The 25,692-nt window shown below is 42.8% G+C and overlaps 1 protein-coding gene across 4 annotated transcripts in view; it reads left to right on the top strand.

Moving 5' to 3' along the window:
• LOC116532505 (zinc finger protein 700-like) overlaps positions 1 to 19,486 on the top strand; it is a 33,452-nt gene extending 13,966 nt beyond the window's left edge. For all 4 annotated transcript variants that reach the window (XM_032251657.1, XM_032251658.1, XM_032251661.1 and 1 more), the window contains 3 exons: positions 15,414 to 15,540; positions 15,747 to 15,807; positions 16,662 to 19,486. In XM_032251657.1, the coding sequence (XP_032107548.1) occupies positions 15,414 to 15,540; positions 15,747 to 15,807; positions 16,662 to 19,272 (2,799 nt within the window). In that variant the 3' untranslated portion in view covers positions 19,273 to 19,486. The remainder of the gene's footprint in view (positions 1 to 15,413; positions 15,541 to 15,746; positions 15,808 to 16,661) is intronic.
• Positions 19,487 to 25,692: the final 6,206 nt, after the last annotated feature.

Genomic DNA, 25,692 nt, shown 5'->3' with positions numbered 1-25,692 from the left:
GTAGCCCCAAAGCCGGGGCTGGCAAAAGTTTCGCTTTCAGTTCCTGGCACTGCTGGGATCACCATTCAAAGAGTTCCTTGTCTCCCCCCATCTTTGTCAGTTTGTGTAGGGGTTTGGCCAGTACTGCAAAGTTTGGAATCCACAATTTACAGAGACCCACGGCTCCCAGGAACTCTCTTGCTTGCCTTTTAGTTTCAGGCTCTGGCAGGTTGCAATGACTTGTTTCCTCTCTGCTCCTAGGCTGCACTGTCCCTGCTGGATGGTGAACCCAGATATCACACTTGCTGTTGGTAAACCTGGGCTTTCTTTTTAGAGACTTTATACCCACAATCCTCCAGGTGCTGAAGTAAGTCATCTGTTCCTTTAGCGCACCCAACTGCCGTGGGGTGTCCCAATAAAAGGTCACCAGCATATTGAAGCAGCATGCAGCTTAAGTCCTTAGCAATAAACATCTGTGGGGTCACGGGCTAGTGCATCCCCAAAGATGGTGAGAGAGTTCTTGAACCCCTGGGAAGCCAGGTCCAGGTGTACTGGGTGGTCACACCTGTTTCTTGATTTTCTCATCAAAACACAAATAGCTTCTGACCCTCCGAGGCCCGTTTGATGCTAAAGAAAGCATTTTTTAAGTCCAAGCAAGTGAACTAACTATCTTCCTCTGACAATAATCCCAACCATGTGCACGAGTTGGGTGCAAGTGGGTACAGAGTCACTGTAGTCTGATTAACAACCAAAGGCAAGTCCTGCGCTGGCCTCCAGGTTTCGGTCCCTGGTTTAGAGAGAGTCTCCACCCCTCCTCCCAAGGGACTATGAGAGCCTTGATAATCCCTGCCTAAGGCAGTTTTAGCTGCAGGGAGCCCTTATTAGTGAAGGTGATAGCAGTAGCTTTTTTACATAGCAAGTCTCTGTCCAAATGGGGTGGCGGCAGTTCCAGCAAGTACAAGAACTGATATATAACCTCATGGCCTCCTGCCAAGCAGGTCCGAGGCAAACAGAAAGACTGTTTCTCTGACACCCCAGTAGCTCCAACAATATTGGTGGTGTTTGGATCCCACTGGGGGTCAGTTCCTGGTAACTGGACCCTGACATACTCTTGAGGGCTCTGGTAATCTGCAGGAACATGCTCCTCCAACCATTTAGAATTGATCAGGGTATCCGGGCTCACCGCATGTAACCTTATGCCATACTTTGGAGACAAGAGGCCTGTCTAGACTTCCCTGTGAGGGCCAATCCACCCCAAATGCTGGCCAGTCTACCTCACATAAAGTTCTTAGCTTCCCTGGTGTCATAGTTACCCCATAATCCCCACTAAATCCCTTCTTGAAATTTTTCAGCGTGGTCCCTTAAGGAGTGGGCTTACTATGGGTATGACCCATGTTTTTGCACAGAAAAACAGTCTTCACAGACAGTTAAGAGAGTGTTACTCCACCCTCAGTCATTCCCGCCCTGCACAGTGCGACACATCCTCTCAGACTTTTACTTCAGGCTGGTAGGATCGTCTCCCTCTCGGGAGTGTTTGAAACACCACGTTACTCCCCTCACAATGCCAAGATTGTGAGAGCCTCCATTTAGCCGTATGCAAATTGTCCCTAATCTCGGCCAGCCCCACAATAGGCTCAGAGCGTGGGGTCCCCTCTAACGTTACTGGCGGCCCCCACATTTCACGGTTGATGAGTCCAATTGGACTCCTCCATTCACTCACACAAATGCACTCCTCCCTCCACCCAAATTGAAACCAAAAGCAAAACTTTCAAGGTTAGTTATATATAGAGAGAGAGAGCCAAGTTCAAAAAGCCAAGTTTGAAAAGCCAAGTTCAAAAGTGCCAATCTGGCTGGGCGCTGTGGCTCACACCTGTAATCCTAGCACTTTGGGAGGCTGAGGTGGGTGGATCACCTGAGGTCAGGAGTTCAAGACCAGCCTGGCCATCATGGTGAAACTCTATCTTAAAAAAAAAAAAAAAAAAAAAAAATGCCAAATCCGGCACACGTGGGTGATCAGGCCACGTTTCCACCTAAAGGAGGTGGGCAAGTTTCCCAGGATCAATCCTACCATGTTTCTGTTGTCCAGACGTTCCAGGTACCCGTTCTTTCTCAGTGTTCAGCCACTGGGTGGATCCACCCTGCTCTGGCAAGGCTTACCACCAGGCTAATACCTGCCCAGGAGAGATCACGGAAATTGTGTCACCTGAGTGGGAGAGAGCCCCCAACAGGGATGCTCTGAAGGGCTAGGCAAACCGCCTGAAAGGCTTTGCCAGCCGACCGCCAACGGAAACTCGCTTCCTGGTTAGGGAACCAAATGTAGCAGGAGCGGCCCTGAGAAACTGACCCCTCGAACACCTAACTGGGAAGGAAGGGGTGATTTGTTTGGCCGGGAACAAGGTGGCATAGTCGCCTAAAAGCCAAGCTCCTCTCACAAAGGAGACCTCTGCCTTTATATAGGCTTAGAACTCTAGATATTACATGTGAAAAGTTCTTGGGTTTACAGTTTTAGAAATTACATGTGAAAGTGTCTTGGTCTTTCAACTCTAGAATTTACATGTGGAAGGGTCTTGGTCTCACAACTCTAGAATTTACATGTGAAAGGGTCGTGGTGTTACAGTTTTAGAATTTACATGTGAAAGCGTCTTGGGCTTAGGAGTAGGCTTGAGGTACAGTGACTTAGGTGGGGATTTGATCGGGTTTAAGTAAAAACAATGCCTTCCAGAAAGATACCTCCACATCACACCTGAGATCTATAGGAGGGCCATTAAGGTGGCACCTGGTCTGCCAGCCTTTACTTCTATTGAAATACAGTGTGGAAGTCGAGGGGGGATGGTCTTAGATGCTTAAGGGTGATTAAGGGTCTCCTCCCTCACTTTAACTACATTATTAGCGGTTGTGCTTGAGAAGGGGATAGTCTGTACCTGGCTAGTAAAATGATTTATTATTACTAGCAAATATTTCAGGCAACTGATTGGAGGCATCTTAGTGTAATTAATTTGAACACTTTGAAATGGCCTTAGCCTTGGATTTCTTCCTCTGAGGGATAATGTTTTTAGAACTGGCTTCTTAGTTTTCTTGCATATAAGGCAGCTGTTTGGCTAGCGTATTAAGTTTTAATACACTTAAAAACTTTGAGAACCACATTATACATAGCTTGGGGTCCCTAATGGGTTTTCTAATGTAGTTGTTTCTTCTGTGTTCTTTTTAGCTCTTATTTTTCATTTTCATTTTATTTTATTTTTTTGAAATGGAGTCTTGCTCTGTCGCCAGGCTGGAGTGCAGTGGCACGATCTTGGCTCGCTGCAACCTCTGCCTCCCAGGCTCAAGTGATTCTCCTGCCTCAGGCTCCTGAGTAGCTGGGACTACAGGCACATGCCACCACACCCAGCTAATTTTTGTATTTTTTTTTTTTTTTTTTGAGATGGAGTTTCACTCATGTTACCCAGGCTGGAGTGCAATGGCGCGATCTCGGCTCACCGCAACCTCCGCCTCCTGGGTTCAGGCAATTCTCCTGCCTCAGCCTCCTGAGTAGCTGGGATTACAGGCACGCACCACCATGCCCAGCTAATTTTTTGTATTTTTAGTAGAGATGGGGTTTCACCGTGTTGACCAGGATGGTCTCGATCTCTTGACCTCGTGATCCACCCGTCTCGGCCTCCCAAAGTGCTGGGATTACAGGCTTGAGCCACCGCGCCTGGCCTATTTTTGTATTTTTTAATAGAGATGGGGTTTCACCATGTTGGCCAGGATGGTCTTAATCTCTTGACTGTGTGAGCCACTGCACCCGGCCAGCTCTTAATAACTTTTCTTTTTCCATGGAAGAGAAGAGAAGATGGAAGACTGTGGTAGGGGAAGACAGGCAAAGAGTTAAGTGAAAGATAGGCATTTCATAAGAAATGGCAGCTTGTTTGGCTATTTGACCTGCAAGGTTATTTCCTCAACTTGTGAAAGAAAGGTCCTTTTGATGCCCTGGGATATGTACAATAGCTGTCTCTTCTGGCAACTGGAGATTGTTTAGGACATGAACAATTAGTTCTTTGTGGACCAGATTTTAGCCTTTACTGTTAATAAGGCCTCTCTCAGTTTAAATTTTTCTAAATGTATGAGCCACTCTAAAGGCATACTTAGAATTAATATAGGTAGTTCTTTCTTGGCTCTGTAAATGTTCTGAAGCTTGGATGAGTGGAAGTAGTTTATAGGTTTGGGCAGACTATTAGGCAGTCTTCCTGACTTCTTTAAGAGTTTTTCTAAGGGCCGGGCGCGGTGGCTCACGCCTGTAATCCCAGCACTTTGGGAGGCCGAGGCGGGTGGATCAGAGGTCAAGAGATCGAGACCATCCTGGTCAACATGGTGAAACCCCGTCTCTACTAAAAATAAAAAAAATTAGCTGGGCATGGTGGTGCGTGCCTGTAATCCCAGCGACTCAGGAGGCTGAGTCAGGAGAATTGCCTGAACCCAGGAGGCGGAGGTTGCGGTGAGCCGAGATAGCGCCATTGCACTCCAGCCTGGGTAACAAGAGCGAAACTCCATCTCAAAAAAAAAAAAAAAAAAAAAAAAAAAAAGAGTTTTTCTGTCAGTTACTGAATACCTATTATGTTCCTTCCCCTCAAATATTTGGGAGGACCTATTTATACATAAGTGCCATCCTGTCTTGAAGGGAGTTTCTTCCAAGTCTGATTGGACCTTCATATGGTAATTAATTAAATCTAAATATGCTTGCTCCCTTGTAAGGTTTGGATTCCTTGTTAAGAAACCTGCTGGGGGGCCGGGCGCGGTGGCTCAGGAGGTCAAGAGATCAAGACCATCCTGGTCAACATGGTGAAACCCCGTCTCTACTAAAAATACAAAAAATTAGCTGGGCATGGTGGCGCGTGCCTGTAATCCCAGCTACTTAGGAGGCTGAGGCAGGAGAATTGCCTGAACCCAGGAGGCGGAGGTTGCGATGAACCGAGATCACGCCATTGCACTCTAGCCTGGGTAACAAGAGCGAAACTCCGTCTCAAAAAAAAAAAAAAAAAGAAAAAGAAACCTGCTGGGTTGAGTGAATTATTAGTAGTTAATGTTAAATTACCTTTTTTTAGCAGAGTAGTCTTATACTATAAAATTCTCGAGTAGGTGATCTACCTCCCTGCTTTTTGATTTAAGATAGTTCTAACTTAATGGGGCATGCTTACTGTTAATTTTCCTCCAAAGATTAACTTTTTACTTCAACTAATATTGCTGTGGCCACGATGGATTGGATGCATTTAGGCCATTTACAGGTGACTAGGTCTAAAACTTTTGATAGGAAGGCCCCGAGCTGCCGGTCGCTTCCATGCCTTTGGGTAAGCACTCCTAAAGCTACCCTGTTATTTATGTTAACAAAAAGGTGAAATGGCTTTTTTAGGGAAGGTAGGACTAGAATAGGGGCAGTTATGAGCATCTCTTTTAGTTTCTTAACTGGATGGATTTTCTCGGAAATCCATAAGAGACGGTCAGGTTTCTACTGGGTACATTTTTTATATAAAAGTATACTTTTAAGGCCAGGCGCGGTGGCTCAAGCCTGTAATCCCAGCACCTTGGGAGGCCGAGGTGGGCTGATCATGAGGTCAAGAGATCGAGACCATCCTGGCCAACATGGTGAAACTCCGTCTCTTAAAAAAAAAATAAAAATAAAAAAAAAAGTATATTTTTTAATGCATATGAGTTAATCTAGAAACAGCAATATTGAACCTAAAATTTTTTCGAGTTCTTGTTTAGTTTGAGGCAGGAAGGATATAATTTCTTCAACCCATTTGGCGCTCTATTCTTCACTTACCTGCACTTATTAGGTGGCTTAAATATTTGACTTCAGGCTCTATATATTGAAGCTTACCCTATGAGACCTATAATAACCCCTTAAATTGTAGGTAGTTAAGAATATGTGTAGAGGCCAGGCGTGGTGGCTCAGGCCTATAATCCCAGTACTTTGGGAGGCCGAGGCAGGTGGATTACTTGAGTTCGGAGGTTCAAGACCAGCCTGACCAACCTGGAGAAACCCTGTCTCTATAAAAACAAACAAGCAAAAATTAATTTAAAAAAAAGAATATTTATAGAAAAGTCACCTACTTTCTCTATATCTTTACTGGATATGAGAATATTATCCATGTACTGAAGCAGGCATATTAGCTTTGGGATGACAACTTATTTTAATATTTGTTTTAGAATTTGACTAATGAGGTTTGGGGAGTCTGTGAACCCTTGGGGCAGGATTGTTTATGGATTCTGTTGTTTTCCCCCTGAATGGGGGTCTTCCTACTCGCAAATATGTTTCAGCTATCCTCAGCCAAGGGGCATGCTCAGAAAGCATTCTTTATGTCTATTACTGTGAACCATTGATAATTATAAGGAATTTTGTCAAGAGTGATGTAACGGTTGGGAACAACGGGGTGAGTGGTCTGGACTGTTTGGTCATGAGGTTTTCTAATTTGTATGACTTGTTTGATTTCTTGACAAGCAGGACTGAGGTACTGTAAGGAAACATACAGAGTTCAAGGAGCCTATCTTTAATGAGACTTTCCATTATAGGCTTTAGCCTTGTCCCGCCTTTTAAGGGAATGGGGTATTTCTTTCTGCTTACTATGTTCCCAGGACTTTTTAGTCTGATTTGTATTGAAGGAACTTAAAGTTTCCCTCAATTTCCTTCCCTTGACAAGACACACAGTGGTGAGTAGATTTAATAAGGTGAGGAATCCTTTAGGGCTAACTTCCACACTACGTCTCTTCCTGATAGATTAGATTCCACTTCAGGGATTTTAAAAAATTGAATATGAGTCCATTGATCTGGGTATTTGACTTCTGTATTTTCAACAACTGGTCAGCCAATTGGATGGTGCTGTTGAGGGAAAAGAGAAATAATTCCTGTCCTCTGGATTGTCTCAACTGTGAAGGGAGATAAAACTCCAAAAGACAGGGAAAGCTCACTCCAACAGGGTGGACCAGTAGCCTGCAAATCAGAATATGAAAGAGGGTATGGTGCGGGGTGGGGGAGGCATAGTACAGTATTGGTAGGAAATAATCATTGAGCACTTCAGTGAGCAGGATGAGGGTGGAGAGATGTCTCATGTGATAGGGTGACCTGTGCTGATACATGAGTCAGACATCACTGTGTTCCAGCCAGCACTGCCTTTCTGTGGCCTGTCCCTTGTAAAGAATCGTTCATATATAACTTTAGCATTTCAAATTAATTTTACATTGCACTTTTTTTTTTTTTTTTTTTTTTTTGAGACGGAGTTTCACTCTTGCTACCCTGGCTGGAGTGCAATGGCGCGATCTTGGCTTACCGCAACCTCCGCCTCCTGGGTTCAAGCAATTCTCCTGCCTCAACCTCCTGAGTAGCTGGGATTACAGGCACATGCCACCATGCCCAGCTAATTTTTTTTTTTTTTGTATTTTAAGTAGAGACGGGATTTCACCATGTTGACCAGGATGGTCTTGATCTCTTGACCTCGTGATCCAGCCACCTCGGCCTCCCAAAGTGCTGGGATTACAGGCTTGAGCCACTGCGCCCGGCAACATTGCATTTTTCTCTGTGGCTTGTCCTTTGTAAAGAATTGTTCATGTATTTCGGCTTTAGTGTTTCAAATTAACTTTATATTGCATTTTTCACTAGAGCCACATCCAAGAATGATTGCATAGGTCTGGTAAGACACAGAAGAGGCAACTCAACAAAGCCCATGACATAACAGTGCATTGCTCACAATCCCAGGAGATGAGGGCAACACACCCGCAGAGCAACACAGAGTAGGGGAACATCCAGGATGCACGTTGAACCAGCAGGTGGGGAGCAAGACAGACAGGGACCTTTGGGCCAAAGCTTTTCATGGAGTCCAGGGAACTGACCAAGGGAGTGTCTCTTGGAGTTGTTTCTGGTGGATTTAGAGCAAGCGGGCTCTTCACAGAATTTCTGTGAAGTTACACAGTGATTAAGAGGTGGTCTGTGCCATCCATGTGGGGTGTAAGGCTCAGTGGAATGAATCAAATTGGTTGTATGTAGCTGTCCCACAGGGAGGTGGTCACCAGAATAGTCGTGTAAGTCATATATGTGAGTTGACCACATGGAGGAACTGGGAGGAGATGGAGAACTAGAAACTCTGTTGAGTTTGAGTAAAGTTTTCTTGTGTTATGAGAAAGTTAAATCCATAATGAAAATGCATGCTAAGGTAACATATAATTATAAGCACTTCCTAAAACAGGCAACTCTAGAATTAATTAATTCACTGTAAATGGAGATGTATATGTATATGGTAGTAGATTGATTATTCTCCAGTAGATAACCATTTGTCCCTGGTTTTTCTGTTAAGTCTTCACCACTTGTATCATTGGCTAGCAATACCTAGTTTGTCATAGTTTCACATATCTTAAATAGATGCTCCGGTTTCACAATTTGCTTTTTTTTTTTTTTTTTTTTCTGTCTTAACATCTCTCTGTTAATACCCTTTTCTCTTAATTAGTGTAGAGTTCAAAGCTTCAGTGTATAGTAGGGATAGTGCCTCTCTATCTTAGTCATCTTGGGTTCCTATATCAAATTACCATAGACTGGGTGACTTAAAGAATAAACATTTATTTCTGACAGTTCTTGGGGTTGTGAAGTCCATGTTCAGGGAGCTGGCAGTATTAGTGTCTGGTAAGGGCCCGCTTCCTGGTTTGCAGACGGTCATCTTCTTGTGGCTTCTTCACATGACAGAGAAGAGAGAAAGCAGACTCTCTTGTGTCTTCTTATAAGAACACTAATCTCATTCAGAAAAGATCTACTCCTATGCTTTTATCTAATTCTGATTATTTCCCAGAGAGGTCAACTAATATTATATTGGGGGGTTAGGTTATAAATATATGATTTTTTTGGAGTGATGTAAACATTCACACCATAACACTCTCAACCATACTCTATAGAACATCTTGGCTATTCTTAGTCATTGTCTTCTATTTCAGTTTTTAGACATAGTTTTTTCTTAATTTTAGTGAAATAAACAAACTGACTTCTGAATTTCATGGAATAAAATATAACTGTAGGCATATTTTAGTTACATCATAGTGATATTTAATCTCCTTTTAAGGACACATAACATTTATCCATTTATTGCATTTTATATTAGTTGTTTTTCAGGGTAGACTTTTTGCATAATTATTTTATATCCTTCCTGAGACTTTTTTAGACTTCCAGAAAATTTGTTTTAATAGAAATTAGTCCAGCCTGGGCAACATGGCAAACCTTGTCTATATAAAAGAATTACCTGGTCATTGTGATGTGTGCCTGTAGTCCCAGCTACTCAGGATCTGTTGAGTCTAGGAGTTCGAGGCTGCAGTGAGCTATGATTGCACCACTACACTCCAGCCTGGGCAATAGAGTGAGACTTTCAAAAAAAAATAAAGAAAAGAAAAAAATAGTTTTAAATAGGCTGTGCTGTATTTTAAAAATTACATTCAACAGGTTGTTGCTGATAATTAAAATTTACTGAGATTTATTTCTGTATAAAGTGTTCATTCTAGGTTGGGCACAGTGGCTCATCCCTATAATCCCATCACTTTGACAGGCCAAAGCAGGCAGATCACAAAGTCAGGAGTTTGAGACCAGCCTGACCAACATAGTGAAACCCCGTCTTCTAACAATAAGTAATTAGCCAGGCGTAGTTTTGTGCACCTATAATCCCCAGCTACTCAGGAGGCTGAGACAGGAGAATTGCTTCAACCCAGGAGGTAGAGGTTACACTGAGCTGATATCATGCCACTGCACTCCAGCCTGGGTGATAGAGTGAGACTGTATCTGGAAAAATTTTAAAAATGTGCATTCTAGAAACTTTTTTTTTTTCTTTTTTTTAAAGATGGGGTTTCACCATGATGGCCAGGCTGGTCTTGAACTCCTGACCTCAGGTGATCCACCCACCTCGGCCTCCCAAAGTGCTAGGATTACAGGCATGAGCCACCACACCCGGCCTGCATTCTAGAAACTTATTAAAATTTTACATCTGCACAAAATACGTAAAACAATTGCACAATGAATCCAAATATTGATGGGAGCCAGTATTGTGAAGAAGATAATTGCCATACTTTTCACAACCTGGGTATGCATCCCCATCAGTATATTTTATTTTTGCATGTTTTTTATGCAAATGATAACCAATATGTGAAATTTTATATCAGATTTTATTTTAACTCAGTTATGAATCTTATATGGAATGATAGTTAATTGACTTTCTTATTTAATGGATTTTATTATTTAGAACAGTGGTTGTAAGCCGGACGCGGTGGCTCACACCTGTAATCCCAGCACTTTGGGAGGCCGAGGCGGGTGGATCACGAGGTCAAGAGATCGAGACCATCCTGGTCAACATGGTGAAACCCCGTCTCTACTAAAATACAAAAAATTAGCTGGGCATGGTGGCGCGTGCCTGTAATCCCAGCTACTCAGGAGGCTGAGGCAGGAGAATTGCCTGAACCCAGGAGGCGGAGGTTGCGGTGAGCCGAGATGGCGCCATTGCACTCCAGCCTGGGTAACCAGAGCGAAACTCCGTCTCAAAAAAAAAAAAAAAAAGAACAGTGGTTGTTTGCCCAAAACATTGAGCAGATAATCCAGAGTTTCCACATTTTCTTCCAAGCTCATAGTTCCCCCTATTTTAAACATCTTGACTGGCCAGGTGCTGTGCCTCATACATGTAATCCTACCACTTAGGGACACCGAAGCAGGAGGATAGCTTGAACTCAGGAGTTGGAGGCCAGCCAAGGCACAATAGCAAGACGCTGTTTCAAAAAAAAAAAACTGTTTTAAACATATGAAACCATATTGACTATGTGTAGTATATCCTACAGTTGATGCCAGAATATATTACACTTGAACATGATGGAAATTGAAGAAGCCAGTATTATTACCTAAAGTCCATCTTTCATATTAACCTTTACTCTTTGTGTTCTGTGGTTTAAGAAGACTAAATGTGTTATGTATCCACCATCACAATCTTACGCAGAAGCATTTCACTGTCCTCAAAATCCCCCGTGCTCCTCCTAGTCGTAGCTCTCCCCTTCCTCTTTGCCACCCCTGTTTATCCCTGGCAACAAATGATGATGTTCCTACCTCTAGATTTTGCATTTCCCAGAATATCATGTATTTGGAATGATGTTGTAAGTGGCCATTTCAGACTTGTTTCTTTCATGTAAAAATATGCACTGAAGAGGCCGGGTGTGGTGGCTCACGCCTATAATCCCAGCACTTTGGGAGGCCTAGGTGGGCAGATCACGAGGTCAAGAGATCGAGACCATCCTGGCCAACATAGTGAAACCCCGTTTCCACTAAAATACAGAAATTAGCTGGGCATGGTGGCCTATGCCTGTAGTCCCAGCTACTTGGGAGGCTGAGGCAGGAGAATTGCTTGAACCCAGGAGGCAGAGGTTGCAATGAGCCGAGATCGTATCACTGCACTCCAGCCTGGCCTGGCAACAGAGCAAGATTGTCTCAAAAAAAAAAAAAAAATATATATATATATATATATATATGTATATATATATATATATATATATATGCATTTAAGGTCTCTCAGTACCTTTGTTGATTGACAACTCATTATTTTTATTTATTTATGTTAAAAAAAAATTTGTTTTGTTAGAGACAGGATCTCAAGCTCCCAAGTTCAGGTGATCCTCCCACCTCAGCTTCCCAAAGTGCTGGGATTGGACTTGTGATCCACCATGTCTGGCCACTCATTTCCTTTCATCACTGAATAACATTCCATTCTATGGGCATACAATAGTTCATTTTGTTATTCACCTATTGAAAGGCTCACCTTGAGCCTGGTATAGTGCCTCATCCCTGAATTCTCAGCTACATGGCAAACCAAGGTGAGAAGATTGCTTGAGCCCAGGAGTTAGAGACTAGCTTGGTAGATACGATGTGAATTCTTGTCTATTTAAAAAAAAAAAGAGAGACAGACTCACCTTGTTTGGTTCTAATTTTTGGCAGTTATGAGTAAAGCTGCTAAAAACGTTTATGGGAGGACTTTTGTGTAGACATCAGTTTTCAGTACATTTGGGTTAATATGTAGGAATGAGACTAGTGAATCAGTAAGACCATGCTTATTTTCTTCAGCAGACTGTCTTCGAAATTGGCTGCAGAATTTTCCATGCACATCAATAGTGAATGAGAGTTCACTGTCACCAGCATTTGGAAGTGTCAGTGTTTTAGATTTTAACTACTGCAAGTATTTGCTGGTGCCTCATTGTTGTTTTCTTTTTTTTTTTTTCCTTTTTTCCTTTTTTTTTTTTTTTTTTTTGGAGATGGAGTTTTGGTCTTGTTGCCCAGGCTGGAGTGCAATGGTGCAATCTTGACTTACTGCAGCCTCTGCCTCCCGGTTCAAATGATTCTTCTGACTCAGCTCTCCAAGTAACTGATTAGAGGCGTGCGCCACCACATCCGGCTAATTTTTGTATTATTAATAGAGATGGTGTTTCACCATGTTGGCCAGACTGGACTTGAATTCCTAACCTCAGGTGATCCACCTACCTCGGCCTCCCAAAGTGCTGGGATTATGGGCGTGAACTACCACATCTGGCCTTTTGATTGGTTGGTTGTTTTCCTATAGAACTTTGGGAGTTCTTTATACCTTTTGGGTACCGTTCCTTAATCAGGTAGGTGTTCTGCAAATATTTTGTCCCAGTCTGCAGCCTGTCTTTTGATACTGTTAACAGAGTCTTTTCCAAAACAGTTTTACTTTAAATAAAGTCCAATTTATCGATTTTCTCATTCACATATCATGCCTTTTGTGTTATGTGAGAAAACTTTTTGTCAAATCCAAGGTTATCTTTGTTTTCACAAGTGTTACTTTTAGAAGTTGAGAGCTTTGCATTTTCCATTTAAGTAAATGGTTCATTGGGAGTTAGTTTTGTAAAAGATAAATTTCTATATCTAATTCATTTCTTTTTATTTGCTAATCCAGGTGTTTCAGTACCATTTGTTTTGCACCACCATGCCTAATTTTTTGTTTTATTATAGAGACAGGGGTCTCCCTATGTTGCCCATGCTGGTCTCAAATTGCTGGGCCCAAATGATCTTCTGTCTGCCTTGGCCTGGGCCTTTAGTTTTGCTTTTTTTGTTTGTTTGAGACAGAGTCTCACTCTGTCACCAGGCTGGAGTGCAGTGGCGCGATCTCGGCTCACTGCAACCTCCGACTCCCTGATTCAAGCTATTCTCCTGCCTCAGCCTTCTGAGTAGCTGGGATTACAGGCGTCTGCCACCACACCCAGCTAATTTTTGTATTTTTAGTAGAGACAGGGTTTCACCACATTGGCCATGATGGTCTTGATCTCCTGACCTCGTGATCCACCTGCCTTGGCCTCCCAAAGTGCTGGGATTACAAGCGTGAGCCACTGCGCCCATCCAGGTTTTGCCTTTTTAATACATGTCTTTATAGTAGATTTTTCTATGTTCCTAGTGCCTCTCTTGTCACCTTATGAAATCTTCTCTTGTACATTTAGTTTATTGAGTGTTTTTAATCATGAGGAGATATTGACGTAGTTATTCCAGTGGTTGCAGTTTTTTGAATTGCAGATATGAAAAATCAGACTTGGCAATCACCTTGAGCAGTTGGATGTAAATAACTCCCACATGCTTAGCATTCCAAAAATGGAACATCAGGCATACATAGGTTACAGCTTGTCACATGCCTTTTCTACCTCTATTAGGACATTCTTGTGGTTTTTTGTTTGTTTGTATAATTGTTTGTTTGTTTTGAGATGGAGCCTCACTCTGTTGCCCAGGCTGGAGTGCAGTGTCACGATCTCAACTCACTGCAACCTCCACCTCCCAGGTTCAAACGGTTCTCCAGCCTCAGCCTCCCAAGTAACTGGGACTACAGGCATGTGCCACCACACCCAGCCAAGTTTTTTATTTTTAGTAGAGATGGGGTTCCACCATGTTGGCCAGGCTGATCTCAAACTGCTGACCTCAAGTGATCCACCTGTCTCTGCCTTGCAAAGTGCTGAGATTACAGACTTGAGCCACCACACCGAGCTTCTATCATGATTTATTATCATTACTTATTGTAAAACAAAAAACTTACCAGTTTAAGGAATTTTACATGTACAGTTGAGATAGTTTGACAAATCTATATACCTTCTCTAAGATGAATTGTATTGTATTTTGCTTTTTGCAATTATCCTGAGGTTTCGTGCATGCTGTAGTACGGGCCAAGATGTTTTTTTCTAAAACTAATAATATCCCATTGTATGTATATGCTTACCACGTTTTTTTAATCCAGGCAGCCATTAATGGATATGTGGGTGGCTGCATTGCTCATTACTGCCACCCCAGAAAGGTCGTACAGTGGTTAACTCTGTGCTTATTACACCTCGATATCTCTTAGGAGTTTCTTGTTTGCCCTTTTGCGTACTTACAGTGCCAGGTTTTTCTTAGGAATGTCCCCTTTGCCTTTCTTATCAGCATCTATCTAGCTACATTCTGACAGGATAACTGCAAAGCGAATGATTCCTGGGCATCATCGTGGATGTTTTTTTTACCTCGGTGTTTCCCCTCCTCTCTGCTTATATCTAGCATGCATGTTTTGGATGGTCCCTGGGGGTGTGGGATTTCCCAGGGGCTCCCCCTCCTGCTCTTGGCTAGCTGTCTGCCTTCTCTAACAATGTTATAAAAGATTATACTTAGGGAACAGGCATTTTCAAGGATAAACAGTCTCAGGACTGTTTTTTTTTTTTGTTTTTTTTTGTTTTTTTTTTATATATATATATAGAGAGAGAGACAGGGTTTCACCATGTTGGCCAGGCTAGTCTCAAACTCCTGACCTCAGGTGATCCACCCGCCTCGGCCTCCCTAAGTGTTGGGATTACAAGCGTGAGCCACCATGCCCGGCCTCAGGACTGTTTCTTTAATCACCTATTGAAAGGCTTATGTTAACTTTTTTCTGCGTATTAGCTCATAGGACTTTACCATGACAGGTGCTACAGACCCACAATCCAAAGAGACCTTAGGGACAGCCCAGGCAGCTTACTTTTCTCCCTGGATTCACTGAAAACACACATTTTCCTATCCCGCTGTTGCTTTATCCCTTGTTCAGTTTTAGCATCACAATTGCTTTATTAATTAACCAGGTGTGGTGGCACATGCCTGTGGTCTCAGCTACTCAGGTTACTGAGGCATGAGAATTTCTTGAACCCAGGAGGCAGAGGTTGTAGTGAGCAGAGATCGTGCCACTACACTTCAGCCTGGGCAGCAGAGTGAGACTCTGTCTCAAACAAACAAACAAAGAAATTGCTTTATGGAAGAAAGTAAGTATAGACAGAAAGGGATCTGATGACCAAAGCAGAGAATAAATGTTTGAAGTTTACAGCATCATGGGAACTTCTTGGGAATGTAATCTAGGCCCCTAGTGCTGTCACTCTCACGCGTCCTCCTCCACACATGTGGAATGTTTCAGGACCCAGTGGCCTTTGAGGATGTGGCTGTGAACTTCACCCAGGAGGAGTGGGCTTTGCTGGATATTTCCCAGAAGAATCTCTACAGGGAAGTGATGCTGGAAACGTTCAGGAACCTGACTTCTATAGGTAAGAATGACAATATTACTTCCCTCAGCGCATTAGCAAACCAATGTTTCCAGTTCATCAATGCTGTTGAGTGATCTGGCACATAGACAGGAAACACTTTGATGAATAAATGAGGCATGGCCACAGCAAATCATGAGCATAGAATCTAATAATTTTTTCACAATTTTATACTGCTTCAGGATTATTTTTCTTTGTCTGTATTTTAGGAAAAAAGTGGAAAGACAAGAGCATTGAAGATGAGTGCCAAAACCCTGGGAGAAACTTAAGGTAATTTGCACTTATAAGATAAAACAGCGTCTCTCTATGTGATCTTAGAATATGAGAATGTGTTAAAAAGAAGGAAAACAAAGAATAAGCCCAGGATCAAATTCATTTATTCTTAGAATATTTTCTCAAAAACATATTTCAATGTGACCTAGGCTGAGGGCTCACTCCTGTAATCCCAATCCTTTGAGAAAGGAGATAAGAGGATAGCTAGAGGCCAGCAGTTCAAAAACAGCTTGGGCAACATAAAGAGACCACATATCAACAACAGCAAAACATTAGCTGGGCATTGTGGTATGCATCTTTAGTCCCAGCTGCTAAGGAGGCTGAGGCAGGAGGATCACTTGAGCCCCCAGGAATTAAAGGCTGCAGTGAGCTATGATGATATCACTGTATTCCAGCATGGGCAACAGGGTGAAACTCTGACTCAAAAGAAAAATGTCAGAGAGTATTTGTAAAATAGTTTCATGGGAATAGTATTAAGATGCCCCATATGAATATATTTTTAAATAATAGGTATGCCTGGGTCACCTTGTAGAACATGTTGTGCGGTCACCTTCAAACAATTCTGATAGGGCAGAAAGCCTACACTTTGATGGACAATATTAAAAATGCAAGTGCAAAAAAAAGAAAAAAAGAAAGGCCGGGCGTGATGGCTCATGCCTGTAATCCAAGTACTTTGGAGGCCAAGGCAGGCGGATCACCTGAGGTCAGGAGTTCAAGACCAGCCTGACCAACATGGTGAAACCCCGTCTTTATTTAAAAAAAAAGAAAAAAAAAAAAAGCAAGTGCAACACTTGTTGATGAATATAAAATTACTTATAAACAAACCATAATGCGCTTCTCATTTTTTACAGGAGTCTTATAGAAGAGAAAGTCAATGAAATTAAAGAAGACAGCCATTGTGAAGAAACTTTTACCCAGGTTCCAGCTGACAGGCTGAACTTCCAGAAGAAGAAAACTTGTCCTGAAGTAAAATCATGTGAAAGCTTTGTGTGTGGAGGAGTTGGCATAGGTAACTCATCTTTTAATATGAACATCAGCGGTGACATTGGACAGAAGCCATATAAGTGTCAACAACCTAAGAAAGCCTTCAGATATTGCCCTTCCTTTAGAACACAAGAAAGGGATCACACTGGAGAGAAACCCTTTGCTTATAAAGAATGTGGAGAAACCTCTATTTCCCATTCAAGCATTCGAAGACACATGGTAATGCACAGCGGGGATGGACCTTATAAATGTAAGTTTTGCGGGAAAGCCTTCTGTCATCTCAGTTTATATCTTTTTCATGAAAAAATCCACACTGGAGAGAAACCATATGAGTGTAAACAGTGTGATAAATCCTTTAGTTATTCTGCTACCCTTCGAATACATGAAAGAACTCACACTGGAGAAAAGCCTTATGAGTGTCAGGAATGTGGGAAAGCATTCTATAGTTCCAGTTCCTTTCAAGCACATGAAAGAACCCACACTGGGGCGAAGCCATATGAATGTAAACAATGTGGCAAATCTTTCAGCTGGTTTCGTTCCTTTCAAATACATGAAAGAACTCACACTGGGGAGAAGCCCTATGAATGTAACAAATGTGATAAAGCATTCCATAATCCCAGATCCTTTCGTAGACATGAAATGAGTCACACTGGAGAGAAGCCTTACCAATGTAAGCAATGTGGAAAAGCATTCACATGTTCCAGTTCTGTTCGTAGGCATGAAAGGACCCACTCTGGGAAAAAACCCTATGAATGTAAGCAGTGTGGGAAAGCATTCTCCTATCTTACAAGTTTTCAAACACACATAATAATGCACTCTGGAGAAAGACCTTATAAATGTAAGATATGTGGGAAAGGCTTTTATTCTGCCAGTTCATTTCAAATGCATGAAAACACTCACACTGGAAAGAAACCCTATAAATGCAAGCAGTGTGGTAAAGCCTTCAGTTATCCCACTTCCTTTCGATATCATGTGAGGACTCACACTGGAGAGAAACCCTATGAGTGTAAGCAATGCGGTAAAGCCTTCAGTTGTTCCAGTTCCTTTCGAAATCATGAAAGGATTCACACTGGAGAGAAACCCTATGAATGTAAGCAATGTGGGAAAGCCTTGGGATCTGTCAAAAGCCTTCAAATTCATGAAAGGACACATACTGGAGAGAAACCCTATGAATGTAAGCAATGTGGTAAAGCTTTCAATTGTTCCAGTTCCTTTCGAAAACATGAAAGGACCCACACTGGAGAGAAACCCTATGAATGTAAGCAATGTGGGAAAGCCTTGGGATCTGTCAAAAGCCTTCGAATTCATGAAAGGAGACACACTGGAGAGAAACCCTATGAATGTAAGGAATGTGGAAAAGCGTTCAGTGATTTCTCTTATTTTAAAATACATGAAAGGATGCACACAGGAGAGAAGCCTTATGAATGTAAGCATTGTGGGAAAGCATTCAGATCTGCCAAGTTCCTTCAAATACATGCAAGAACACACACTGGAGAGAAACCCTGTGAATGTAAGGAATGCGGAAAAGCATTTGCTTCTTTTTCTTCCCTGTATATACACAAAAGGACTCATACTGGAGAGAAGCCATATAAATGTAAGGATTGTGGGAAAGCATTCAGCTTACCTACTTCCTTTCATAGACATGAAAAGACTCACGCTGGAAGGAAACCCTATGAATGCAAACTATGTGGCAAAGCTTTCAGTTCTTTCAGTTCTTTTCAATATCATGAAAGGACTCACACTGGGGAGAAACCCTATCACTGTAAGCAATGTGGGAAAGCCTTCATTTCTTCCGCTTCTTTTCAGTATCATGAAAGGACTCACACAGGAGAGAAACCCTATGAGTGTATGCGATGTGGGAAAGCTTTCGTTTCTTCTAGCTCCCTTCATAGACATGAAAAGACTCATGCTGGAAGGAAACCCTATGAATGCAAGCAGTGTGGCAAAGGTTTCACTTCTTCCAGATCTTTTCAACATCATGAAAGGACTCACACTGGGGAGAAACCCTATCAATGTAAGCAGTGTGGGAAAGCTTTCATTTCTTCTGCTTCTTTTCGATGTCATGAAAGGACTCACACGGGAGAGAAACCCTATGAGTGTACGCAATGTGGGAAAGCCTTCATTTCTTCTAGTTCCCTCCATAAACATAAAAAGACTCACGGTGGAAGGAAACCGTATGAATGCAAGCAATGTGGCAAAGGTTTCGCTTCTTCCAGTTCTTTTCAATATCATGAAAGGACTCACACTGGGGAGAAACCCTATCAATGTAAGCAATGTGGGAAAGCTTTCAGATCTGCCTCACAACTTCAAACGCATGGAAGGATTCACACTCGTTACTCTCAAGAGAAATCATATAAATGTATAAATGTATGGGAAAGCCTTCCGATCTGTCAAGATTCTTTGAATACAGACAATGAACATAAACAATTAACTGTTTATAATTACTATATACTAACAAATGTTATTCTTTTTAATTGAGAAGTTATAACAAAATATCCTGTTGCTGTCATGTACTAGATCAAGTTTATAATGTTAACATGTTATTATTTGGACATTGTGAGTCATTTCTACCATGTGGATAAAATGCCAGGCATCTTTTTCCTTATGGAAATTTTACTTTTCATGCTTACGTACTTAAACTTTTATCTCTACCCTAGTTATTCATTCATAATACCAAAAGTTATCTCATGTACCTCTGAGTGCCTTCTTCCCCAAAACCACCAGTGCCATACCTGTTGTCACCAAGGGTGCAATACACCATAGTGATAAATACGACCAAAAGCCATAAATTACTATGTGATGTATGAGATTTATAAGTTAGTCACATTAGTAAGAAGAGACAAATTTTAGTTATGTTTATGATTTGAAATATGTTTTCTTACCAGGCAGGCAGATCACCTGAGGTTGGGAGTTCACAACCAACCTGACCAACATGGAGAAAATCTGTCTCTACCAAATATACAAAATTAGCCAGATGTGGCAGCACATGCCTGTAATCCCAGCTTCTCCGGAGACTGAGGCAGGAGAATCGCTTGAACCCAGGAGGCAGAGGTTGCAGTGAGCCAAGATTGCACTATTGCAGTCCAGCTTGGGCAACAAGATTGAAACTCCATCTCAAAAAAAAGAAATATGTTGCTTTGCATAATGACCCAGAAAAAAAAAAAAAATATTTTCTCAGCCTGATGCGATGGCTCACACCTGCAATCCCAGCACTTTGGGAGGCCAAGGTGGGAGGATCATGAGATCAAGAGATTGAGACCATCTTGGCCAACATGGTGAAACATCATCTCCACTAAAAATACAAAAATTGGCTGGGTGTGGTGGCACACACCTTGAGTCCCAGCTACTCAGGAGGCTGAGGCAGGAGAATCATTTGAACCTGGGAGGTGGAGGTTGCAGTGAGCAGAGATCGTGCCACTGCACTCCAGCCTGGTGACAAAGACTTTTTTTTTTTTTTGAGACGGAGTTTCGCTCTTGTTACCCAGGCTGGAGTGCAATGGCATGATCTCGGCTCACCACAACCTCCGCCTCCTGAGTTCAGGCAATTCTCCTGCCTCAGCCTCCTGAGTAGCTGGGATTACAGGCACGCACCACCATGCCCAGCTAATTTTTTGTATTTTTAGTAGAGACGGGGTTTCACCATGTTGACAAGGATGGTCTCGATCTCTTGACCTAGTGATCCACCCGCCTCGGCCTTCCAAAGTGCTGGGATTACAGGCGTGAGCCACCGCGCCTGGCCCAGAGTGAGACTTTGTTTCAAAAAATTTTTTTTTCTTCTATCACATTTAGAAATTATAGTTAGAAAATGCCCTTGTTTTTGTCCTGATCCATCATGGTCACTTAGGAACAATGTCTCAAGTGTCTGGTAGATGACATGTGTCTCTCCAGTGGTAAAATATTTGGCCTTGTGTTGATGGGGGGACTAGACTCTGGACCTGTTTTTCCCTTCTCTAAAGACTAAAATATTTCCTAAAATGTATTTGAAATATGTTCCAAGGGAGCTGCTCTTCAGAAACGCTTATTTAAAACTCCCTAAGGTCAATGTCCAGGCATCACAGGATGCAGCATCAATCACTGACCAAACCCTGTTTATGATTTGAAATGTTTTCTCTCTGGGTGCAGTGGCTCACACCTGTCTTCATGTGGAGATGACATACCCAATCCCAGATAATGTATCCACAGCAGTGAAGGGTGGAGTCATTGATTGTCTCACTAAAAAGACAAAAAAATTAGCTGGGTGTGGTGCTGCATGCCTGTAGTCCCAGCTACTGGGGAGGCTGAGAATTGCTTGAACCTAGGAGGCGGAGATTGCAGTGAGCCGAGATCGTTTACCAGAAAGTACCTTCGTTAAAGCATATAAATTGGCCAGGCGTGGTGGCTCACGCCTGTAATCCTAGCACTTTGGGAGGGCGAGGTGGGTGGATCACCTGAGGTCAGGAGTTGAAGACCAGCCTGGCCATCATGGTGAAACCCCATCTTTGTTTTTAAAAAAAAGGAAAAAAAAAAAAAAAAAAAAAATATATATATATATATATATATATATATGTATGTATGTTGATTTATGCCTTATAAAGCTATGTAATATTTTTTCAACTTGCTTTACTGAGTCATATGAGGCTAATAAATTTGTGTAAATTATCTAAATATAAGCCTTTCTTTCTCTGATAATGTGCTACTGATGCTAAGTTGTCAACAGTCTGCTTATCTCAGCAGTGTAAAGTTAATGGCAACATTGAAAAGTTACTTTTCTATATTATGCAATGACAAAAAACAATTTAGTCACTTCCTTTAAGGCACCAAGGAAGCTGCTCTTCAGAAATGCTTATTTAAAACTCCCTAAGGTCAGTATCCAAGCACCACAGGATGCAGCATTAATCACTGATCAAACCCTGTCTTCTTGTGGAGATGACATACCCAGTACCAGATAATGTATCCACATCAGTGAAGGGTGGAGTCATTGTCAGATAGCACAAAGTGACTCAGAGCAGGGAAGATGGCAGTGGCAGAGGTGGGTGCACTGGCCAGGCGCAGTGGCTCACACCTGTAATCCCAGCGCTTTGGGAGGCCGAGGTGGGTGAATCACTTGAGGTCAGGAGTTCATAGACCAGCCCCTGGCCAACGTGGTGAAACCCCATTTCTACTAAAAATACAAAAATTAGGCTGGGCATGGTGGCTCACACCTGTAATCCCAGTACTTTGGGAGGCTAAGGCGGGTGGATCACAAGGTCAGGAGATTGAGACCATCCTGGCCAACATGGTGAAACGCCATCTCTACTAACAAGACAAAAAAATTAGCTGGGCATGGTGGCGCATACCTGTAGTCCCAGCTACTCGAGAGGCTGAGGCAAGAGAATTGCTTGAACCAAGGAGGCAGATATTGCAGTGAGCCGAGATCATGCCACTGCACTACAGCCTGGGTGACAGTGCAAGACTGTCTCAAAAATGCTCATTTTAGATATACATGTTTTATTTGTGTACTTTTTCTTATAAAACAAGGTGAAAAAGGAAAAAAAAATTTAGATCAAGGAACTTAGGTGGATTAATAGAAGCTATACAAATTTATTTAACATGTTTATATGGGAGCCTTCAGAATGAAGACACACCCAATAAGAAAGCTTATGTATTCCAAGGCCAGGAAAGAATGCAGACTTGGCATGACCAAAAACTCGGAGGTTTGGTGGGTAAGTCAGTTTTAATGGCAAGATAGATTATGCAAGAGGAAAGGAAGAAGCATGGCTAGCAAAGGAGACCTTGTTATGTAGATGAAGGCTCCCTCAGAGATAAGAGGTGGGAAATGCTGCTTTTCAGACTTGTTTATTTTTCCTTTTTTTATTTTTTCCACGTAATACCTTTGACCATGTCAGACTTTTATTTAAAATTTTAAATGATAGAGACAGGATTATGCTATGTTACCCATGCTGTTCTCTAATTCTTTGTCTCAAGCAGTCCTCCCAGCTCAGCCTCCCAAAGTGCATGAGCCACCATGCCCAGACAGGGTTTGTCCTTTGTAAAGAATTATTCATTTCTGGACACAGTGGCTTACATCTGTAATCCCAACACTTTGGGAGGCCAAGGCAGGAGAATCACTTGAGCCCAGGAGCTCAAGACCAGTCATGGCAACATGACAAAACCCCCCCTCCTCAAAAAATACAAAAAGTTAGCTGAATGTGGTGGCACATACCTGTGTTCCCAGCTACCTAAAAGGCTGAGGCCCTGAGCCTGGGTGTTTGATGCTGCAGTGAGCTGTGACTGTGCCGTTGCACTCCAGCCTGGGGAATAGAGTGAGAGCCTGTTTTAAAAAAATTCACTTATTGCAGCTTCAGATTTTTAAAATTAATGTAAATTGCCTTTTCACTACAATTGGAAAGATAAAATTTTGCACAGAGCCCAGATAAACATAGATTTCAGGAAAAAAAAAATCATTAGTTGTATGTAGTATTTGTTTAAAAATTCTTTTTTTTTTTGAGACAGAATCTCACTCTGTTGCCCAGGCCTGGCACAATCTTAGCTCACTGCAACCTCCACCTCCCGGGTCCAAGCAATCTTCAGGCCTCAGCTTCCCAAGTAGCTGGGATTACAGGCATGCGCCACCGTGCGTGGCTAGTTTTTGTATTTTTAATAGAGACAGGTCTCACCATGTTGGCCAGGCTGGTCTTGAACTGCTGACCTCATTGATCCACCTACCTCGGCCTCCCAAAGTGCTGGGATTACAGGCATGAGCTACTGCACCCAGCCTAATTTGTTTGTAGTACACAGGGTATCATCTTGCTGGCCAGGGTAGTCTTGAACTCCCAAACTCAGACTATCTGCCCACCTCGGCCTCCCAAATTGCTGAGATTACAGGTGTGAGCCACCGCGCCTGGCCCACCTATTAACCTTAAAAATCAAAACAAGTTATTTACTTTGTTGATACAATGGGGGTACAGGCATTAGGTAAATGTTCCCATTCCAAAAGGAAGAAATTGGCCAAAAGAAAGGAACTACAGGACGAGCTTGGTGGCTTAAGCCTGTAATCCCAGCACTTTGGGAGGCCAAGGCGGGTGGATCACAAGGTCAAGAAATCAAGACCATTCTGGTCAACATTGTGAAACCCCGTCTCTACTAAAAATACAAAAATTAGCTGGGCATGGTGGCGCACACTTGTAGTCCCAGCTACGGGAGGCTGAGGCAGGACAATTGCTTGAACCCAGGAGGCGGAGGTTGCGGTGAGCCAAGATCGCGCCATTGCACTCCAGCCTGGGTAACAAGAGCAAAACTCCGTCTCCAAAAAAAAAAAAAAAAAAGAACTACAGGCCCCACCGAAGTCCAAAACCCAGCAGGGCAGTCATTAAATCTTAAAATTCCCAAATAGCCTCCTTGACTCCATGTGCCATGTCCAGCACACACTGATGCAAGGGATGGACTCCCAAGGCCTTGGGTATCTTCACCCCTCTGGCTTTTCCACACTCAGGTTGCAAGCTGCTGGTGGCTCTATTATTCTGCAGTCTGGAGGCTTGTGAGTGCCTTCCCACAGCTCCACCAGTCAGTGAACCAGTGGGGCCTCTGTGGGAGATTTAACCCATTTTCCCTCTGCTCTGCTCTTTTAGAGGTTGTCTGTGGGAGCTCCTCCCCTGCAGCAGGCTTTTTTACCTGTACAGGAAGCATGGCACCAGCATCTGCTCAGCTTCTGGTGAAGGCCTCAGGAAGCTTTCAATGACAGCAGAAGGTGAAGGGAGAGCAGGCATCTTACATGGTGAAAGCAGAAACAACAGAGAGAGTGGAGTAGGAAGATGCAGCTCACTAGAACTCATTATCACAAGGACAACAGTAAGCCATGAGAGAAACAAGCCATAGGTCCCCCCATGACCCAAACAACTCTCTCATGAGGCCCCACCTCAACATTGGGGATTACAGTTGACATTGGGTGGGAACATACGTTCAAACTGTATCACATGACAATATTACTTCCTTCAGTCTATTAAAGAATAAGTGTTTCTAGCTCATCAGTGCTGTTCAGCAATTTGGAATACAGGGAAATCTTGATAAATCAGCCATGGCTGCAGTGAGCCATGAACACAGAATCTAATAATTTTAAAAATCATGTTATCATAGCTGGGCATGGTGGCTCATGCCTATAGTTCTAGCACTTTGGGAGGCCGAGGTGGGTGGATGACTTGAGCCCAGGAGTGTGAGACCAGCCTGGGCAATGGTGAAACTCCATCTCCACAGTCTTTTTAGCCAGGATAGTGACATGCACCTGTAGCCCCAGCTACTTGAGAGGCTGAGATAGGAGAATCACCTGAACCCAGGAGGTTGAGGCTGCAGTGAGCTGTGATCATGCCACTGCACTCCAGCCAGAGTGACAGAGTGAGACACCCATCTCAAAAAAAAAAAAACAACATAATTTTATAATTCAGGACTATTTTTTATGGATCTGTATTTTAGGAAAAAAATGGAAAGACCAGAATATTAAAGATCATTACGAAAATCTCAGGAGAAATCTAAAGTAATTTTCCCTCACAAGATAAGCATTATTTGCTGGGCGTGGTGGCTGACGTCTGTAATCCAAGCACTTTGACTTTGGAGGCCAAGGCGGGCGGATCACCTGAGGTCAGGAGTTCAAGACCAGCCTGACCAACATGGTGAAACCCTGTCTTTAAAAAAAAAAAAAAAGGGCCGGGCGCGGTGGCTCAAGCCTGTAATCCCAGCACTGTGGGAGGCCGAGGCGGGTGGATCACGAGGTCAAGAGATCGAGACCATCCTGGTCAACATGGTGAAACCCCGTCTCTACTAAAAATACAAAAAATTAGCTGGGCATGGTGGCGTGTGCCTATAATCCCAGCGACTCAGGAGGCTGAGGCAGGAGAATTGCCTGAACCCAGGAGGCGGAGGTTGCGGTGAGCCGAGATCGCGCCATTG

Source organism: Sapajus apella, unplaced genomic scaffold (genome assembly GCF_009761245.1).
Source record: "Sapajus apella isolate SASKATOON/1434 unplaced genomic scaffold, GSC_monkey_1.0 scaffold77, whole genome shotgun sequence".
NCBI classification, from domain to species: Eukaryota; Metazoa; Chordata; class Mammalia; order Primates; family Cebidae; genus Sapajus; species Sapajus apella.
The sequence above is the reverse complement of the archived record's forward strand: the minus strand, read 5'-3'. Positions and strand labels throughout refer to the sequence as shown.